At 38.5% G+C, this 21,713-nt stretch overlaps 1 protein-coding gene across 5 annotated transcripts; it reads left to right on the top strand.

Moving 5' to 3' along the window:
- Window positions 1–1,053: 1,053 nt before the first annotated feature.
- slf2 (SMC5-SMC6 complex localization factor 2) lies at window positions 1,054–20,542 on the top strand. Of its 5 annotated transcripts, none has more exons than XM_041790119.1 (20): window positions 1,054–1,198; window positions 1,875–1,909; window positions 3,551–3,667; window positions 8,293–8,338; window positions 8,493–9,931; window positions 11,770–11,852; window positions 11,946–12,059; window positions 12,147–12,314; window positions 13,155–13,260; window positions 13,349–13,436; window positions 13,521–13,662; window positions 13,762–13,849; window positions 13,994–14,170; window positions 15,184–15,278; window positions 15,368–15,455; window positions 15,567–15,674; window positions 18,076–18,153; window positions 18,246–18,332; window positions 18,534–18,602; window positions 18,706–20,542. In XM_041790119.1, exons 3-20 carry the CDS (start codon window positions 3,569–3,571, stop codon window positions 19,087–19,089), a joined length of 3,459 nt encoding a protein of 1,152 aa, XP_041646053.1. In that variant the 5' UTR covers window positions 1,054–1,198; window positions 1,875–1,909; window positions 3,551–3,568; the 3' UTR covers window positions 19,090–20,542. The 5 variants fall into 5 exon arrangements, with proteins under 5 accessions (XP_041646053.1, XP_041646051.1, XP_041646052.1 ...); XM_041790117.1 differs by having other exon boundaries at window positions 3,546–3,667; XM_041790118.1 differs by having other exon boundaries at window positions 1,875–1,946; window positions 3,546–3,667.
- Window positions 20,543–21,713: the final 1,171 nt, after the last annotated feature.

Here is a 21,713-nt window from a genome sequence, read left to right as displayed (position 1 = left end):
CAGCAGAGCTAAGTCGGTGAGTTGCACCCATGAAAAACTTGCCGAATCGTCTCCACCAATTTGTCACAAGAGAGGATGAAATGGCCTGCCAGCAGCCCTGACCTCAACCCCATTGAATTCTTCAGCTTGTGTGTGCTGTTTGTACCACTGACCAACAAAACCACATTGGCTGACTTGCGATAAATGCTGGTTGAAGAATGGGATGCCATCCCACAGCAGTGTGGGACCAGGCTGCATGAAGAGAAAGTGCCAGGATTTTATGGCACCTTGCAACTGAGGCTTTTGTTTGATGAAGAATAAATTGTTAAATTGCCAATATCTCTTGTTGCTTCAGATTTCTATCATCCAATCCACCAAACAAGAGTCAATAGCAGAATAAGCAGTTTGGCATTGGCAAATTTGGCACATTTTTCAGGGGTGCAACCCACATACTTAGCTCTGCTGCTCATCCCACAAATGCATGTTCTTTACAAATGTGGGACCATGTCAAAGAGAAAAAACAGGAATTCCAATGCTATAAGATTTTTTTTTGCCAAGAAGCATTGTTGCAATAAATAAATAAATAATAAACACAAATTTCCTTACTTTTTGTGCTGAGTTTAGTTTTCTAACACATCTTAGTCTGTATAGTAGCATGTTAGCATGAAGGCTCACTTGAACTGTATCCAGCACAAACCAATAATTAACCATGGTCTACGGTTACAAAACGGGGAGCTGAAGTAAAGGATTTTAAATCACATACCAGGGTCTGCTTAGGGCCTCACTTGATGCTAAAACACTCGTTTCTCAAAAATGAATGGAAAAAAAAAAATAACACTTAAATTTGACCTATTTGGCTTTCCATAGAAATAGCATCTGACGTCACCTGTTGATTTTTATGTGTATTTTTACATTTAATTTCTAAAAATAAAATAACATACCTGTCACTTACGGAACCGCAAACTCGCCATCAAACTGAACAGTTGTCTCACTGGATGCAAGAGGTCAGAAAGAGACGCAAGCCAGTGAAGTGCTGTAGGACTCCAATTACCATGATGCATTTCGTCATGTTGGTCGATTCTGCAGCAGGCGGGAGAGGATGGTAACATGATTTTAACGAAACAAATGTCAGTCCGTTATCGTCGATGTCTGTAGTTATTAGAAAACTCTGCACAATCCCGACAATGAGAAAAGCAACAGAGAATCAAGGGGACACTCGGTAAGGAAAACTGCGGGCTTTACTCGAACCCATTGTTAAGTGCGCTCGCGAGCTAACAGTTAGCTACACAGTGCACTTCCTGAAACGACCTCATACGTTTGGTTTTATTTAAATTTAACCAAATGTGCTTATTTTCGCTTTAGAAGAAGTAGCCATGAGCTATCTTCTAGTAAACAATGCAGTCGTATTGTTGAGACGGCAAAGCCATTAATGTCAGTTACACTAGCAGCGTGTTAACTGTGGCTACCGTTAGCTAGAAATTCAATTATTGTGGCTATCACAAGCGCTGTCAAAATCGATGACTGTTGATACCATTCTGTTGACTCTAATGCATGACAGTTGTTTAATGAGTGCTTTCACTTAAGATTATAACGTCAAAACCATAATAAACGGGTAGTGTTTTAGCTACTCACACACCCCTAACCTTAACGTTTTGTCTTATGTTCTGGATCCGTGTTATCAAGTTGTCACTTTACGTAGCGTGCTTTTGTAGCCAACCAGACATTGACGAGCATGTGTGTTGCTGGTGGTGGCTCATGCTAGGTCTCTTTCTTATGCAACATTTCGGTCTTTTTGCTTCTGGAAGTACGGAGTTGCTATGGTGTCGTTTTGTTTACAAAACAAAGTAACCCCGGTGGTCTAAACTGATCGGCTTTTCCTCTCCGCTCCTTTGCAGAACACTTGCAGATTACTACTCTCCGAGAGCTAAAGGTGGGTCACTGTGTCGCTACGTGTTGATGTGTCATAGGTATGTTGCACCTTACTTTGCTGTGTAGTAAGAAGAGGTGCATTAGATTCTTATATTTAGTACGCCTGCTTAAAATATGTGGATAAAAAAGCTATTATCTCGACCATACCATATGCATAAGCGCTATTACAACCAGTATTTAGTTTTTTCTTTACTAGTTGCAAGGTTTTTCATTTTTTTCAGCTATTAGTTGTAAGTTGTTCAATTCAACTAATTAAATATTTCTTGATACCACTTGTTTTGAAAGGGTACAATCACTAGTAGAGTGAATTGTTGGTATTATTTGGCTATAAAATCTGTCTATATCAGCTGTAAATATTGGCCATACCAAAAAATCAGCCTGTTTGGCTGGACCAACAGAGGAACAATCAGCTGAATTCTTTTTCTTTGTTCATCATCATCCCTTATATTTCAAAGTGTGTTTTTAAGCCTGAAATTTGTTAATTTATGTATCCTCAAGCTTAAATTTTGTATTTTAAGGAGTTTTTAGGTATGAACTACATTTGAATATTGCTATCCATATTAGTATTGGCTGAAATTAATTTGTAAATTTCCACATATTGGATATGAGCAAAAACAATATTGTGCATCCCTAAATTTTAACAGTGTACAGCTTGCAATTTTTGATTGACCTTTATTTTTCAGTTGCTGTGGTATTGAAATGAGTATCAGTATCATTTTCTTTTCACTAGTTTCATATTGAAGTTTTTCAATATCATATTGAAGTTTAGTTCAAGTTGTATATGTACAGGTCAAGATACTGCAAAATATATATGTTATTTGTGGAAAGATTTAGTCTGGAGTGAAGAAATTATACCTTTTTAAGCTTTCTGTGGATGCTTTCAAAAGTAATTATTGGATTGGCAATGTCTCATTTTATCTTTTATGGTAATATAAGTTTTCCTTCAACAATTAGATATAAATACATAGGCTGTGCTCTAAATGTAACATCTTTCAATCAGTCTGTGAAGTAAAATATAACCTAAGCGGAAGATGCTTGTTTTTAGGATTAGAAAAATCATGACCTTCTAAAAAAAAGTTAATATGAATTCTTCATTTAAATCTAGTAACTGGCAATGTTTCAGAGCCTGATACAAAAACTGCAGTTTTCTGTTGGTTATTAGTAGTAATCCCAAGAATCAGTCAAAGTTACAAGTTAATAGTTACCCTCTCACAAAAAGCATGCTTAAACATCTCAAAACTTGTAAAAACAGTCCTCACATGTTCGTTCTAATACTCAGAGCCCATTCATTTGAATTTTTTCAACTCCTGATGTATCATAAGAAAAAAATGCATGCTTGTTAAAGCTGGCTCTTTTTAGTCTTTTAAGTTTTACATTGCTTTCAGTGTACATTTTCAGTCAAAATGACAAAAATCGGTTAACTTAGATGAAGGAAGTTCATCTTACTTTTTTAAGTGCAAACAAAAATAGAAAGGAAAAGGGGTTTCTGGCAAAATTATAAGTGCCACTGCTCAAAATTAGTTAAGGTGAATTATGAATGCAACAACATACCTGTGCACCTTGATAATCTAATCAGACTTTGTATATAAATGAACAGACTCAATTCAATAATTCAGAATTTTCTGTCTGTGTTTTAGTGAAGGATTTTCAGGAGACTCCAATGAAGCCTTCACAGGTTCCTAATCGTCTTCCTCACCTGGCACCCAGGAGGATTTTGCCTCTCCCTAAACCAGAGCTTTACCCAGCATCCCCTTGCCCGGTAACCTATGTAATATGTGCATAAAACATTTGGTTCAAGGTAGATGACAGTCTGTTTGGTGTCTCCTAAGCCATCTTCAGACAAAAGACTTAACATGACAAGACTAGTTTTAGAAGGTTCCTGGCAACAGTTGCAGCTGTCTGAACCAAGCCATTGCAGTTTGAATCAGGCCATATGATGTTGCGTGCAATTCGTTGTGTAGGCAAGTTGTAAATAGCTGGTTTCAGGACATTGCAAGCAGATAAATATGAAAAGTGAAATTGAAATCTCATCTTAAAAGGCTATAAAAGCCAACAAGTATTTTTGAAATTCAGTTCTGTCCCCTTGTGTCCCCTGCAGGTAAGCATAATGTGCAGCAATATATACACATGAGAAATTCAAGGCTGTAGGTGCTCTTGTAGCGGTAGATTTATTGCACAGTAACCTCAGAAATAAATCTCTTTAAACTGAGTAGTGTGACCTGACAGGATTTTAGAGCGTTGCTGAGTGGCCCGTGGCAAACAGTTGCAAGTTTAAACTCATCTGGTCGTGAATCCTTGGTCTGAATGGGGCTTATTGTCTTATCACTGCTTTGGCGAATTTTACATACAATATTGTGACAGTTTGTGAAATAACAGCACATAGCAGGAGTTATTTTCAGCTGTTGGTTTGTTCATAACCAGTCTGGCTTGAGAGGCAGTACTGTAACAAACAATGCATTAAAAGTGCTTTTCACTTATTGGACTAATCAAGTGAAAAAGTATGTTAGTAAAAGTTCAGACCAAAGACATGCGATGCCAGGAGATGGTTTTAGAACCTGGATGGCAACAGTTGCAGCAGTCTGAACCCGGCCTTTGCAGCTTGAATCAAGCCATCTGATGATGTTGCCTGCAATTCAGCATGTTAAGTTGCAGACAGGTTGCAGGAAGATGCAAGCAGATAAATGTGAAAAAAGGAAATATTAATCTGATTTTGAAAGACTAAACACCAATTTCGTTTGACAAAATAACGCCATAAATTTTGCAAACGATCGCATCAATGAATTTATTTTTCACCTTTATTTTTACATTGTCTTACAGAAGCTTCAGCCCATAAACACTCCGGTCTCCTGAGTCAGATGCGTGCGTGCTTAAATGCACAGATGTTGGAAGAGACAGGAGTGATAACAGGCTGACGTTTCCGTTTTTAAACTTAAAAAAGAAAGATACAATCATTTCCAAGAAGCAGATAAACGTGAAAAAAGGAAATAGAAATATTGTTTCAAAAAGACTTGTTTTTCCCAGCTGTGAGCACAAGCAGGACGTGCAGTGTTATATCAGATAAAACTTGAGAAATATAAGGCTGTTGGAGCTTGATTTCTCTGTGTAAAATTAATCATTCTCAGAAGATATCTAAGCTGTAACGAGATTGAGCTAGCAAAGCATTTATGTGTTTAAATGTGCCATGAAATTTCACTGCTACACTATGATGGTGATCAAAAATAAGTTATTGATGAGTTGGAGTCCTACAGCCTGATATTATGCATTGTCATGATGAAAAAGATGCAGGAAAAAGCAGAGAATGTGCAGTAGTGTTTTGTAAAGATAGATTTATAGCTCAGTAACTTCAGAAATAAATCACTTTAAATTGAGTGACTGTTAGAGTCATTGCTATGGAAATGATGCATTGTCTCCCTCAGTTGCAGCGGTTTGAACTTCCAAGTAGCTGCGAGTTTCAACTGGTCTTGTCGCAAATCTTTGGTCTGAACTGGGCTTTAGAGTATGTTGGGTTAGTTTGAATGTTATGCTTTATAGGGTTAGATTAACTTAGAATCTGCATGGTGCAATCACACGATAGCACAACTTAAGTTATAATTCAGTTAGTTTCAGTGCAGAGTATAGTGGGGACTTGACACCATGACTTAAGATGTAACTTAAGCTGGGCATACACTGAGTGATTTCAAGCCAAGCTTACAACAGTCGTGGCAGAATGTAAACTCATGCTGTGTGTCTGAATTGCTTATGCTGCATGACCATCTCGCACAATTTATGTGCTTACACTACATGATCTGCTGTTAATGCCTGACCTGAGTGCTCACACTGTAGGAGTGAAGTGGGACAGACTGTGACAGAAATCTGCAGAGTTTCCATTTAAAAAAGTCTCACACACTGAGGATGAAGCGTTTCCAGTCATATCCTCTCTCTTCCCCACTTTTTCTCTCTATCCCACACATACACACAGCATCTGAGTCAGCTGCAGGTCCGCAGTTAATATTTCCTGTTTGTTTATTTCCTTTATCATAGTGGGGGTGGAGGGACATCAGAAAGTCATTCCAGCTGTTGTCATGGTAATTTAGAATGTCGTCTAACAGTTTACAAAGGTAAAAATTCCCTGAAGTTGGTTATTTTGCTTGTGTTTCTGCTCTGAGTGTGGGAGTGTCTGGAGTCATACAACCAAGATATCAAACATGTCAGAAATCTATCTGGCCAGTCGGGAGCAGCTGGTTGGGCTGTGGTCAGGTCATTGTCATCCGTTGTATGCCCCTGTACACAGCATGACAATGACTGTGCCTGATCCGAAAGTTGGCGCGACTTCCAAGCGAGTCATGCGATTCAAAATTCGTATTGGAAAAGCAAGACATTACACTTTCCAATGCATTTTTTAACACAAACAGACTTTCCTTGTTACACTTTGAGTTCTTTGTCCACTAGTCAGCGGCCTCCTTCTACCAGGATGTAGGGATGGCTTTGACATAGGTCAAAAGGTCTTTCAGCCTGTGCTTTCCTGTTTTTTGATTTTGAACAGTCAGATCAACATAAAAATGGAACCAATGGAGGAATGGAGTTGCTCCTTGTGAATGTCCAGAGATCATACCTTCAGTTGTCTGGAAAAAAACAGAAAAAACAAGATATGATAAAAGTGTATAATCGCATGTAATAGGTAGGTTCAACTAAAATCAGATCTTGTAGGTTTTACGTACTCAATCCATTTAGACCAGATCTGGCTAAACTTATCCTTTTGTATTCTGAGGGAGAAAGATAATATTTCCATCATGTGAATTTGGTGTACAATTTCAATCCATTCCTCGATGATGGGTGGTTTTGCCTTTAACCATTCAGATTAATTTCTTATAACTCCACTGCATTTCTATGAATGTTGTCATTATTTGCTACTTTTGCTCTTAAGTCAGCTGATTAATTTCCTTGTCTTTTCTTAAATCCATTAAAAAAACTGGGTTTGTGTTGGGTGCTTACACCACTGCAGGCTTGAAAAAGTAATGGGATAGGATGTCAGCGTAGCTCATGCAGCCTTGCACCAGTTGAAATGGTTGTTTAAAAGATGAATGTTTTCTGACTGTGTAAAGCCTGGCTGACATTGTAACTGGTTGTCATATGTTTTTGGTTGTTCCCAATTCGGTTCGGTACCCTAAAGATGCATATTTGGAAATCTATATGAGTTTTTAAAATGTTCAATTGACTGAACAACTTTCTCTTGTAGTAATATTTGACCAAGAGCAGGGCTGCTCACAGAGTTGGCTGGGTCCCTGACAATCCCAGAGAATAGGCCCTCCCCAGCTGTGATGTATTAGTGGTATCAAAGCATGTGTGTTGGATCAGTAGCACTGGTACTTGTGTGTATCCTCGCTAACAGTTGCTTCAATTTGGAGCTGAAAGTGTGTCAAGCTGTAAGTGGGTTCTGATGTTGAAATAATTTATTTGTGCCACTTTTTAATATTTTTGACCACTATTTCCACCCCATTTTTGCCACTTTTAATTCCCACTTTTCATCCTCTTTTGCCTTTGTTTTACCAATTTTGCCTTTGTTTTACCCATTCTTTCGAAATTCAATTTCACTACCCTTTCCACAGATTTTTTGGATCATTTTAAACCCATTTCTGTCGCTTTTTAAACTCTTTTCACCACTATTTTCTGTCCCATTGTTGCCTCTTATAACCCATATTTACCCCTTTTTAATCACATTTTGCCACTACTTAAACCCTTTCCACCACTTTTTCTGCCTGTTATTGCCACCTTTAACCCAGTTTTTTACAACTTCCCACCTCGCGTTGTCTTGATTAATTCATCTATGCACAATTGACCCCTTTTAACTGCCTTTTAGGCCCATTTTGCCTATTTTAATGGCATTTAATTGTTTGTTGTGCCCATTTTGGACACTTGACAGCCATTTTGTCACTTTAAATCCCTTTTTACCACTTTTTCTGCCTGTTTTGACCACTTCAACAGACTTTTTTTTTCCACTTTCTGCCTTTTCTGCCTCTGTTAAGCCATTTTTGCCATTTATAACATATTTTAATTCTATTTTAAGAAAAGGAGGTTACCTTTTGAAGAAGGCTGTATACTACAGTGCAAATTGAAATAATATATATTGTTGCTTTGATGAGAGAGTTTATTATTCAGGTCAAAATGAAATATGGTTATCACAGCTTAACTTTACAGTGACCCATGATGTTGCTGACCTCCACGGGTCCCCTATTTGGCTGGGTCCCCCTTTATGGGAAGCCTTGACCAGGAGGATCAATGTTCTGACTCAAACAGTGAAGTTGCGTATGCTGTCGACCACTGGCCCTCAGTAAAATGGGATACAGCAATTTTAATGCTGTTGAAATATCACTAAAGAGAGTAAATTTTGTCCTTTTTTTCTTTTAGGAACAACGACATAAACGAATGCCGTCGAGGGAGAAATTAAGTCCTGGTAATACTTTCATCAATATAACAGCTTCATTAACTTTATATGTACATTTTAGAAGTGCATTTTTCTGCAAAATAACTTTTTGTAGTATTCTCAATGCTTAGATAGAATGGAAAACATTGAAAATTGTAAGAGTTCTTATTTTTTCTGCCTCCAGCTGCTGACATGAATTGCTCTTCACTCAAGAGGAGGAGGGAGTTTGAAGACTGTGACGGCAGTCCTGTGAAACTCCATCGACAGAGGGAAATCTGCAAAGCACAAACACCAAAAACTACTTCTAACAACTGTCTTAGAACTTCACTGGTGTCTTCATCATCATCGAGGCAGTCTTTGGTTCTTGAACAGTCTCCTGAATCCACAGATAACCATCTGTGTGGCCAGTCAGCTTGCTCCTCCTCACTTAAATCTGCTCAGGCATCCTGTGTATCTTCATCTCCTCTCCCTTGTAAACAGAGACAATCACCAATGGGAGCAAAGCAAGCCTATATAAAGCACACTCAGAATCATACTCTGAGAATATTGGATCTAAAATCACCTACAAAACAAGGTGCAGAAAATTCAAAGAAAAGAGGAGAGGAAGACCATAAGACAGATAAATCAAGCTCTTCTTTTTCCCCTGGAGCTATACAAAAAGACGTTGGCAACTTGCCTTCTTTTTCCTCAGGGAGCCACCACTCTGGTCATCGCAGCGCCTCTGTCTTGACGGTCAAAACTCCGCGCAGAGGTAATAGTGCAATGGAGAACAGAAAGTCAGCTAGCTTTACTCCCAAATCAGCTGTAGATCCAAACTCAGATTCTTTGAGTGGTTCTACTGTAAAACGGAGCAAAACCTCTCACACAAGAAGACCTGTTGCAGATGATATTGATGACCTTTTCACCCCTGATCCTCTGAAATACATAGTTAGCCCTGCTAATAAAGCTTCCAAGACTAAGACAGATGGAGTAGTGGTCAAATCCTCCACTCCAGAGAAAAGCTCACCCAACACTGCAACCACCTCTAGCACCACAGTTTCTCAGTCTGTGTGTCAAAAAACTCAAAAGGTCACAACTGGTTCTCCTCACACAGGGAATATAAATGTTGCACCTTCGTCCAACAAGGATCCAGATCACTCACAGCTTTCCGTGCCATTTGTAACTTTAAAACGGGTTAAAATTGAAAACCCTAAACCCTCTCGCTGCAAAGACCCAGAATTAAAAAATGGACACATTCCTTCTTCAAGCAGGCAGCTAAAGGAGGAGACTGTTAAATCTAATGACAAACAAAATTGTAACCATCCAAATGATGTAAACACAAGCACTTTAGAGACCGCCGCCTCTGGACAGTTTTCTACACATCCTCCACTACTGCAGAGGCAGGCCAGTAGAGAGCTGAAACAGGAGGTGAAAAATGTGGATCCCGTAGATGTGGAGCTGGACCTGGATCTAAGCCTGGCTTTAGACTTGGATTTAACTCAGAGCTCCCACAGCAGTGAGGATGAGCAGCTGCTTTCCCTGCAGGAGATGATGGAGCGAGCCACCAAGCCTCCAGATACACCAGAGAAGGGGGCCTTCTCAGAGCCTGGTACACCTGGACCCCTTAGCTGCAAGCTGAAAAAAGTAAGTTTGTCAGTTTCTTTAAATTGTTTTTACTGTGTATACATTTCTGAGCATATTACAGTAGAAATTCCAGGCAGGACCGATCAAACTTGACTTAAATGTACAGTGCCATGAAAAGTATTTGCCCCCTTTCTGATTCCTGATTCTTTTGCATATTTATTACACTTATATGTTTCCGATCATCAAACCATTTTTAGTATCCCACAAAGAAAACCCAAGTAAATTCAAAATGCAGTTTCTAAATGATGATTTTATTTATTAAGGGGGAGAAAAATCCAAACCTGTCTGGCCCTATGTGAAAAAGTAATTGGCACTGTATGTGCAACCAGGTTTTCCAAACAAGTTTGGACACTGTGAAATGTAAAAATACAGAATGCAGGTATTTTCTAAAGTAGAGACCCCACCCTTACTGAAAATAGCCCAAAGGTAGTCTATCAAATGTTCTAACTGAAAAATATGATTGTTTTTTGTAAAATTATATATTATATTATATTTGAAGTTTATGTCAGCAAAATCTTTCAAATAAGTTGGGACAGTGGCATCAAAAGACCGTAAAATAGTTTAGTAAAAAGAAATCTCTTGGCACATGTCACTGTTTTAAATGTTTAATGTCAGAAGTTTTGTCACGTGATTGTGCATTAAAATCGTGTCCAGAACAGGTCAGGTCTTACTGACACCATGTCCTAACACCCCACGACATGAGTGAGCGTCAGTGACCAAAACGGCTTGATTACAGTGACTCCTGTTACAGTGCCCTAACACCCACAAGCTATCCTACCAAAGCAATGCAGCGACAGGTCAGGTATAAATGCCGGTTCTGCACTTCGTCGCGGCCAAGAAACAATGGAGCATCTTGTTTCAGTTTTCCTTTCTGTTGCTCACATTGGGATGGACAAAAAACACAAGTGAGTGAGATTTACAAGGACGCAGAAGTGTCCCACAAGAAGATTTTCTTCAAAAAGCTTGTGGAGACAGCAGTGCATTAGTAAAAACTATTCATGAGTGAAGTGTTGTACTCTGTCTAGTTAAACAATTCAGCTCATCGCAGTCAGAGGCTTGTAAATAAACTGCACCACTCCCCTGTTTATTCAGTGACAAAATAAAAGTGCTGGATGTTCTTTTTATTCTGGGGGAAACCGGAATTCACAAGGCAGATGATTAAATATCTATCACTAACTTTTAGACATGTTTGGTCCTTAAATTGTGGCTGAAGTAAGGCGTGTTTTGGCGAGTTAGCCCCCCCAGTGGGCCCCATTGTGCAGGAAGGAGGATTGATACAACCCAGGTCGTACTGTGGATGTCCTTGCATATTACCAGGGGCATGGGAAAATAATAAGTAACAAAGTTCACACTTTTAGGGTGGAGTGAAGGAGGGGGATTTAGAAAGAAAGTACGGCCAAGGGTACTGTCTGGATAGTAGGGTTGCTACAAGCCCCTGGTCGTGTTGTGGATGTCCTAAGGGCCAGAAAACCAGAGGTGGTCTTCTGGCGTAGCTGTATCACCAGGGGTGAAAAGGCCCAGACAGAAGAAATGCCGTTGAGCTTGACCTTGGCTGTTGAGCACAACAAGAGTCAAGCCAGTGTGGAGCTTGACTTTGCCCTTCCCCACCCCTGGTTTGTGTGCCCTACATGCCTAAAACTGAATTTAAATTTGCAGGGAGTCTTGGTATTTCATTGTCAGTAGCACAGAATATCCAGTGATTCAGAGAACCTGAAGACATCTCTGAATTCAAGAGAGACAAGGCCAAACTCATGTCACATCTTATTAACATCTTACAAGGTCTTTAAAATATAGGGTCATATCTGTGTTTTCATTTGAAATGTCTTTATTTTCCACAGCAGCCATTACCAGCTTACACAAAGACATGCAACTACAAGAACAGCCTCGATCAGATGCTGAAAGAAATAAACACTAACAAAAGGTAGGGTATTCAGAAAATCAGTTGTATTCTATAAACTGATTTGAGCAAAAGTAGCTGCTTATGTAAGGAGTTTGCTTTCTCTAAATTCTTTAGATCGAAAGAGGTTGAGACGCAGCTTCTCACTGCATGTAAAGAGGACCTGTTAAGAATAGCAGAATACGAGGAGACTGAGGAGAACCAGGATGAGGGGATCTCCACTGAACACCAGTAAGGCATGCAGAAGCACACTGACACATTTTATCAAAATTTTCTCAGTGATTTACTTAATCTCTTTTTTGTTCTAATGTTTCCCAGGGAGTTCCTGCAGCGTTACTCTCTAATATCAAGTGCCATCAGAGAGGTTCCTCCAGGAGAGTTGGTGTTCAGCCTGGAAAAATTTGGGCAGATCTTCAATCACAATACACTGCAGCTTAGGCAATGTATGATTACTCCAGAGGGGGCAGCTCAGAAAACACTTCTTTGGTGAGTTGGTTTTGGGGGGTGTCCACACAGAGGCAAGTTTAGGAGTACCCAAAAAGTGTTTAACTTATTGGTGTTTCATTCAGATAGAAACATGCACAATGCAAAAATCCAGCATGGCGGTGTCCATGGAGGAGACCCTTCCTATCTATGAATAAAAAGGCTTATTATGAGTTAATTTAAATTAAATTATGTTTTTTTTATATTTAGGTGATTAAACACTAATCTAGATAGTACTTTTTATAAATATTTTGTTTAATTTTTACCAAGTTTGTTCCGCTAAATGCTACCAGTTAAATATTACACAGTGCACCTTGAAATGCCATACACGGATGTGCAGAAGTAGAGAACGGTGGCTACAGGGGTGTATTTAGGTGCTCTGCTTAGACTCTGTTACAATGTCCCATCCTGTGTTTACAGGAGCTGTTTTGTACTTAATTGATTCTAATGCCATACATTAAAACTTTTTAAGCACACTTTGTGCTGTGTATAATTTGCCTCCTGGTAAACCTTGGTACATTGCTGTTGTTTCACCAATCATGACACATTAGCATCAAACCCAGATTGGAAACCTGACAACCCTCAGAAATATGTAGGCAAAATATCTCTATTGCCCCCTTGTGACTGGCTGCAGTATAAAATATTAGGACTGTTGATGGCTGAAAATTTCACACATTTTTAAGAAAAGGATTTGTAGCTTTATGCTATGTTTACATTGTTTAGCTTTAATGCCTTTAGATTAGCCTTTGAAACAAAAGTTGAGCATGTCCCTTGTTGTTTGTTTCCTTTAACCTTCATGTCCTGTTATCTTTCACTTGTCCTCTTCTACCTGCCCTCTTCCAGGTCCAGCCCTGCTCACCTGAGACTGAATGTAAATAGTGGATTATTTCTGGAAGTCTATGCTTGTCATTCACCCTGTCCGACTCAGGTTACTCGGTTTCTTTTCAAGGTAGGACTCGCATATACCTGTGAAACGTCTGTTGGGATTTCAGTCAAAATATCTGCACTTCAGCTCTAATTCTATCTGAAACTTTCAGATGATGTCAGTCCATAATGAGAGGGTGGTGTCTGAAAATATACTACAGACCCTCTATGGCATAGCCACCACTGCTGCTTATCAGATAGGTAAGTGCCTTTCTCCCCTCTACAAGCGATTTGTGTGTTTTCACTTCTGGTGAGTTAAGTTAACCTGTTTTTATGGTTCCTCAGTAAAAAACAAAAGCCAGAAGTTTCAAGTGTGGGTTCCCAGTCTGGCTGATATCACACTGGTCCTTCTAAACATGGGAGCTTCATTTGTTACTCTCTTTCCTTTTGAGAATCTGCAGCCTCCATTCACTGAGGGAGATTTACTGTAAGTAATGTTTGGGTGCATTTAGCTGTTTCTTATTTCTTAAACTTGATGTGTGAACTGAGAGTTGTCAAGTTCATTTTAATTTCTGTGTTTCTAAAGGGGGGATGCCCATGTCAAAGCAGAGAGTTCATCCACCAGGGAGGAACAATGCAGTTTCCCTGAACACAACTGCATCAACATCCTAAAGGTGAGACACAGAAGAAAACTCATGTCAAATAACATTTGACATCATTCTTATCATTTCTTTGAAAAAGGAAATTCAACAGAGAGAGCCCAAAATCACAGCTCATTCATTTCTTACTTTTTGTTTCTCGTGTGTTCTCACATGCAGTACCTGTCTTACTGCCTGGACCTCTGTCCAAAGGCCTACAGTGACGATGAGCTGCTGTTGCTGCTGACAGTGGTGGGAAAGGTGGGGCTGGACACACAGCTCATCCTCCAATCTGCCTCTGAGCTGTATCCTCTACAGTACAAAATTGTCAACAACTTCAGAGACTGGAACACCATGGTAAGATGATGGATTCAAGATTTTGAAATGGATCTGCTCAATTAAATATTTTCTGTGTACCAGGTTTGGGTTATGAGGTGGAGATAAATATAACCCCCCCCCAAAATAATAATTCCCATTTCCAAAATATGAACTATTAAATGGCATATAATATACATATATATAATAATATACATATAATACATATATATTGCCAAAATGCAGCAATCAGAAGCCCCTGGTATGAATAATCCTTGTATTAGTTTTCGCCACATTATTCTTGCATCGTTGTATATAAAAGACTCTATAAGAAGATGAAACAACCCAAAAGATTTAGCCCCCCCCCCCCAAGATCAAATGTAATCTGCACCTTGTGATGTTAAACAGTCAATTTTTAACTTTTCTGTTTAGTTTTTTATTCACCTTTCTACCCGTAGCGAATTCATTTTTTCATGGTTAAGCTAACATGCTGACTTTCACTTTACCAGAGGTTCCTTATTTTCATTCAAAGTAAAAGCAGGTTTTTATCCCGACAGGGAGTAGAATACCATTTCAAATGAAAATGGCGACACAGAATACAAAGTAAAAGCTTCACAATGAACAGCTTTTTAGAACGTTTCTGGGCTCAGTTCTTGACCTTAGGTGGGTTACTTACACAGAAAAAGGAACTAGCTAAATGTGAACTCCTGAAAAGTGCAAAGACTGTCACGTTATCTAGGGATCTTTGGACCTCGGTGAGTCATTTTGTACATGCGCTCTTTTCAAGCTGTGTCTTGCCTCTAAGCCAAAGTGTTAGACCAAGTGCAGCATAATTTAAATAATAAAAGTTAAGATTATAAAATATATCTCTTTGCATTCATTTAAATTATGAACATGTTATTAGAAATGTGAATAATAGGCAGTAACAATCAAAATTTAACAATCAAAATGTGATGTAAACAAAACAAGCATTGATTACCCCAAAATCTACTAGTGGAACTGTGTGTGAATTTTGTCCTTTTTTCTCAATCGAATTATTCAATATTTGTCTCCAGCTGCCTAGAATCTGTTTGGCTCTCACTGATCTGACAGATGACCACCACAACATGTGTGCACTTGTTACAATGCTGTCTGACAACACACGTGGAAAGTAAGTCCTTTTCTCTGTTTCAGATCTTCATACTGCTTGTCTTCATTTGAACCACACAATGATTCTTTATTTTTACATTTCTTTAAAAGGCAGCTGCGACGGCATCTCAGTTTATGCATGATCTCCAAGCTGTTGGATGGGAATTGTACATACAGACCAACAGAAGAAGAGATTCAGGTAATATTCAGTTTGTAACCTGAACACAGATGTATAACTTCAGAGCTTTCATTAACTCAAAAACTGCAATATTGTCAATGATTGAAAGTTCTCCCCTCTTTGTTCCATTAGCTTTCTGAACTGAGGCGCTTCTTGCCCCGCATGCAGCCCTCCACTCTTCTTCGCAGCATGCTGAGGAATCAAAGGGATAAAGAGGACATGGAAACACTGGACCAACAGGTGAACATGTGGTTGATGCCTAAAACTTCAAAATGCTCCAGGATGCAAATCCAACTTAAATTTTTGGCTTTTTTTTTTCTTACAATGAGTAATTAATGAGATGAAATGTAGAAGTTTTGCACTGAAATTTATGACTTTATTAAAAGAATAACAACTCCTATGTTATATAAACTTAGCACAAAAAATAAGTTAATTTGTGTTTGGTAGATTATTTCTTTCTTGTAACAATGCTTCTTGGCAATAAAGCTCAAACAGTTTGAAGCCTGTTTATTTCCCTTTTGAATGGTGCCACTTTGTAAGGAAAATGGATTTGTGGATGAACAGCATAGCTTAGTATATGGGTTGTGCCCATGAAAAATTTGCCAAATCTTTGCCTGCATTTGCCACACAGCTTATCCTGCCATTGCTGCAAACTACTCACAAAGCACAAGCATCACTTGCAGTGCAAACCAGGAATGCCACTTTACACAGCTTGTCTGTCTCATTCATGCACAGAACAAAAATGATGGTTTACTGTTTAGTAAGTACACCTTATGGTGCTAATTCTTTAGTTTTGCTTTAGAGCCCCCCTCAACCCATAATGACACCGATATATATACAGGTGCATTTAAAAAAATTAGAATATCATGAAAAAGTTTAATATCTTTTGTTACTCTTTTCTGAAAGTGAAACCCATATATTATATAGACTTGTTACACATAGAATGAAATATTTCAAGCCTTTATTTCTTGAAATGTTGATGATTATGGCTTACAGATAAGAAAACCCAAAATTCAGTGTCTCAAAAAATTAGAATATTACATAAGATCAATATAAAATGGATGTTTTAAACAGAAATGTCAGACTTCTGAAATTATGCTCATTTCTATGCACTCAATACTCGGTTGGAACCCCTTTTGCATGAATTACTGCATCAGTGCGGTGTGACATGGAGGTCGATAAGCCTGTGGCACTGCTCAGGTGTAATGGAAGCCCAGGATGCTTTGATAGCGGCCTTCAGGTCGTCTGCATTGTTGGGTCTGTTGTCTCTCATCTTCTTCTTGACAATACCCCATAGATTCTCTGTGGGGTTAAGGTCAGGCCAGTTTGCTGGCCAATCAAGCACAGTAACACCATGGTCATTGAACCAGCCTTTGGTACCTTTGGCAGTGTGGGCAGGTGCCAAGTCCTGCTGGAAAATGAAATCAGCATCTCTATGAAGTTTGTCAGCAGATGGAAGCATGAAGTGCTCTAAAATGTCCTGGTAGATGGCTGCGTTGACTGTGGACTTCAGAAAACACAGTGGACCAACACCAGCAGATGCCATGGCAGCCCAAATCATCACTGTTTGTGGAAACTTCACGCTGGACTACAAGCAACATGGATTCTGTGCCTCTCCACTCTTCAAGGTCCCATAGTCTGGAGGAGGAGTGGAGAGGCACAGCATCCATGTTGGTTGAAGTCCAGTGTAAAGTTTCCACAACCACTGATAATGAGGAAAAAAGATGTTGCCTGCGAGATGCATGCACTCATATCTGCCTGCGCTGGGAATAACAGACTTGTATACCCCTCTCTTTAGCTGCTTCAGGACAGTTTTCTTCTTCAGCTGCTCAGATGAATGCTGAAAGTGCTCCAAAACTTGTAGCAAGTCCTGTTTGTTAAAAGTAATAATCCAGTGTAGAAATCTGTGGTGGAATTGGCAGAATTGAAGTTAATTAGCGAACTTAACTAGCTGATAGACGGAAAATATGATGCGTTCAGGTAACCTCAGTAAATTAGACGACTGTATTGTATATGTTATGATATGTTCAATTGTCTCATAAAAATGGGAAAATTTGTTTTTTGACGAGAAACCTTAACAAATACAGTTGTGAATATGAAGAATGTGCTTGTATTTGAGGGATATAAAATAGATGTTACAGACTCAATCATAGCTTTTTAACTCAAGCACTACTCAGCTAAGACCACTCAAGTGTCAACATTTGTCTTCATTTTGCTTTTCCACCAAACTATAGAAAAGTATCAATAGTGGTATTGATAAGGACTCAGATCAATAAGAAGTATAGATAAGGGTATCAGTATCAGTAAAAATTAACAATCCCCATCCCTAGTTCAGACCTGATACTTTATTCCTTAAAACACAATCTAAAGTTTAAGGAATGAAAAAAGGCTTGAGCTGATGTAGGTCTGTTGGTCCTGCCTAAAACTTCCCAAATGTATTCTTACATATGGTCGATATTTACAGCTGATACATGGGTTGTAATTATCAGCAGAAGTTTTTTTTATCTGCCAATAAGGATAACAGCAAATAATATGCATCCCCAGAATTTACATTCCTTGTGTTCAAACTAATCTTGTCATCAAAGAATATATAGGGATTTTCGTTGTGAGCCATTCTCATGCAATTTGTTGTATGTTTCAGTCCTACTACCTCTGCTATAGCCTTCTGACCTTGGTGAACGAAGCCTCCAATTTTCAGTTCTTCCCAGCTCATCAAAAGGTAAGACTAGATTTCTGCAGTTTAAAGGTAACTGCAACACTTATCTCCTTTTAAAAGAAGTGAAACCATCTTCATATTTTCTTTGCCACCAGGAGCAGCTGCTGATTTTGTGCTCTGAGCTGGAAATGCATGTGAAGTGTGACATCAGAGAAAGTGAGAAACGCCTCTACAGAAGCAAGGTGAGGATTATTGTAAACCAGAGCTCAGGCATTTGTGTGCATCTGTTTATATTTTGTTCTAGTTGAGAGGTGAAACACTCCAACATCTTCATAATTTTTTTTTTGAAAAGCTTTTGGATCCTAAGTCAAATGTTTGTTGTCTGAAGAAAATCTAACAAGTTATATGTATTAAATTATGTTCATTTACCCTTCTCCATACAGGTAAAAGACCTGGTGGCCAGGATCGACACCAAGTGGCAGATACTTCTTCGGAAAACAAGGCCTTTAAATGTACAGTACAAAGACACGTGATATAGTTGTACCCACTTTTTCCTTCAGATACATTAAGAAACTACAAGAAACTGACTTTAAATCCTGTGTTTTCCTCCTGCAGGGCAAGTTGTATGACTTCTGGCAGCCTTCTTCTGAATATACTTTGACAAACAGCCAAGAAGGGCAGGAGGGGAACAGCAGTGATGAAAGAGAGGAGGATGAAGAGGCAGAAACCAATGAAGCTAAAGACATTGAGGCTGAGGTGGTTTCTGATGACACTGAGAATGAAGGAGAGGAAACGATACATGTGCCTAACAAGACAGTGGATTTGGGTAAAGAAGAGGTGCCACAAACGGAGGCTCAAGTTCACTCAGAGTCTGAAGTTACGGTTGAGGATAAAAAGGGCGAAAACAAAGGCAGTACTGAGGTCCAAAATGAAAATGACTGTAAGGCAGCAGAAAGTCCTCTGCATGACCAAGCAGAGGCAGGTGATTTAGTGTCATAGAGATTTTTATTTATTTTCAGGGCTTTATTAGCTGTTGCCTTAACACAAATCTCATTTTGCACTATTACCTCGTCTCTCTTACCTCTGAGTTTGATTGTCAACACAAATGTTAATTGTATGCAAGAAATAAAAACAAATTTGGAAGAGATCCCAATTTTTGTCAAGGGCTAAAGCATTTTCTTTTCTCTCTTTTCTGCGTAGTGCTGCTCGAGAAGTAAATACTAGTTCACTGTCTTTTCGAAGAAAAATTCAATTCTGTTTAAAGTTCTTTAGGAGTGTGCAATTCATAAATATGTGTTTTTACATTGTATTTTTACATTGCTCTGCAGTAGGGTGCATACAGAACCTGTTCACTTAGAGTGTTGTTTTTGAAATTTTCTGTTCCAGTTTTTTGTTAGAAAGGAAATAATTTCAGTTTTTTTGCTGTTGCTACCAACTGTAAGGTTGATTTATGTGTGTTGCATGTAAAATTGAAGTGGAAGAATTTATATAAGTCATATACTTTTTTCTCCTGTTGTGCACTTGTTTTGTTTCTGTTTCTACCTGAAGCACTGTCAGGAATAATAGCTGCCATAGGTGCTGCTAAAATTAACAATATGCAATTTTCAGAACCACTTGTGTGGTCAGCTTTTTTACTACCAATTATCTGTTTAGAAACATTGCCAAGTAATTTGTTTCCCCTGCTCGAGCTTTCGTTTCTTACAGTATCTTATAAGCTGCATTGTTTTTTCCACAGCACTCATGTTCAAGAAGAAATGAGTCAGTGACTGTTTTGGTGACTAATTTGGGGGAGATTTTCCCTCTTTGGCATGTTTAAAAATGTCACCAGCAAAAAGACCTATTAATTTAACTTTGTGAAAAATGTACAGAAAAATATTAACTTGTTTGTTGATAATTGATGCATTTTACATTTGTTTTGAGTGTGTGCATTTTGTTAAATTTTATTGTTTTTGATTATATTTTTCTAAAGAAAACACTTTTATACTGAGTTTTGTGAGATTCAAAAAATAAACTGCTTACATGCAATATTTGTGCAATGTATTCTGAATATTCAAAACATTCGGTCTGCTTGAACCATCACTTGTAAAATATGTTTTTCAAAATTTGACATTGCTACAACTAGTTTATATGTTATAGCATCCAGGAGGTAATCACTGAATCCAGATATGAAATCTCTGGTTGAACTTATTTTGCTCACTGTAAGGGGTAGAAAAAGTACCACAATGTTGTACTCGAGTAAAAGTACAGTTACTCAAGTCAAAATTTACTTAAGTAAAGGTACTGGTCTATAAATCTATTCAAATAATGGTAAGAATTATTCAGTTTTCTTTAGGTAATAAGTAGCCGCTACGGCTGAATGATTTGGGAAAACGAATTGTGATTTTTTCATTTCCGATAATGCTGTTGCAATTTGACATGCAATGATTTCACACCGTCTGTATTCCTCAACAAACACAAGCAATAAATCATTCAATATTATAACCAGCGCGATATTAGAATGATTAAACATAAACTTTTCTTTCCCACAGGCTGTTCTTTATTTTAGAACTCCACAACATTCACGTTTTTGTCTTTAGACCTTGTCTAATTTTCCCTGTTTGGTTTGGGTCAGTGTTTTACATCTCAGCTGTAGTTCTCTTGCAGACTGAATACAATTGTCCTCCAGGATTTTCTGATATTTTGCTGCATTCATTTTAACCTCTATCTTTACAAGCCTTCCAGGGCCACCTGCCAAGAAGCATCCCCACAGCATGATCCTGCCACCACTGTGCTTCACACTGGGGATGGTGTGTTTGTGGTAATACGAGTGTTTGGTGTCCGCCAAACATAGTGACTTGTCTGATGGCCAAAAAGCACCATTTTGGTCACATCAGGCAACAGAACTTTCTACCATTTGACCACGGAGTCTATATCAAGCCTTTTGGCAAACTCTAGTCAAGATTTGATTAGATTATTTTATTCCACAGTGGCTTCCTCTTTGCCACTCTCCCATAAAGCAATGACTGGTGAAGAATCTGGGCAGCAGTTGCTGTAAGCAGAGTAGTCATAGGTGGCCTATAGTGGTCCTGGTGGCCTCTCTCACTAGTCTGCTTACATGGTCACTCAGTTTGTGAGGATGGCCTGATCTAGGCAGATTTACGCATGTGCCATATTCCTTCCAATTCTTGATGATGAATTTAAACTCCTGGAGATGGTCAGTGCCTTGGATTTTTTTTTTTTTTTTTTGCATCCATACCTTAACTTATTAATTTCAATAACCTTTCTCTGAGTTACTTGGAGTGTTATTTTGTCTTCATGGTGTAATGGTAGCCAGGAATACTAATTAACCCATGATTGGACCTTACAGACAAAGGTGCCTTTATACTACAATCACTTAAGGCACACTCCACTCAGGTGATTCCCAATTAAATAATTGTGAGACTACTAGAACCAATTGGCTGGACCTCTGTTGAATTAGGTCAGTCCCTTTAAAGAGGTGAATATCTATAAAGTCAATTATTTTACATTACAGATTTTTATTTGATTGACATTATTTTGTAGAAATCTGTTGTCACTTTGACATTGTTTTTTTGTTTTTAAATTGTCGGCAAGTCAAATTATAATGACCATTACTTATATATAAA

This window comes from Cheilinus undulatus, linkage group 6 (assembly GCF_018320785.1).
Source record: "Cheilinus undulatus linkage group 6, ASM1832078v1, whole genome shotgun sequence".
Taxonomy (NCBI): Eukaryota; Metazoa; Chordata; class Actinopteri; order Labriformes; family Labridae; genus Cheilinus; species Cheilinus undulatus.
This window is presented reverse-complemented; position numbering and strand designations above follow the sequence as displayed.

Coding starts and splice junctions, on each gene's coding strand:
- slf2 (XM_041790117.1), top strand. CDS start 1,125: ATGTCTGTAGTTATTAGAAAACTCTGCACAATCCCGACAATGAGAAAA. Junction 9,932..11,769: donor TTAGCTGCAAGCTGAAAAAA/GTAAGTTTGTCA, acceptor TATTTTCCACAG/CAGCCATTACCAGCTTACAC. Junction 14,171..15,183: donor TCAGAGACTGGAACACCATG/GTAAGATGATGG, acceptor ATTTGTCTCCAG/CTGCCTAGAATCTGTTTGGC.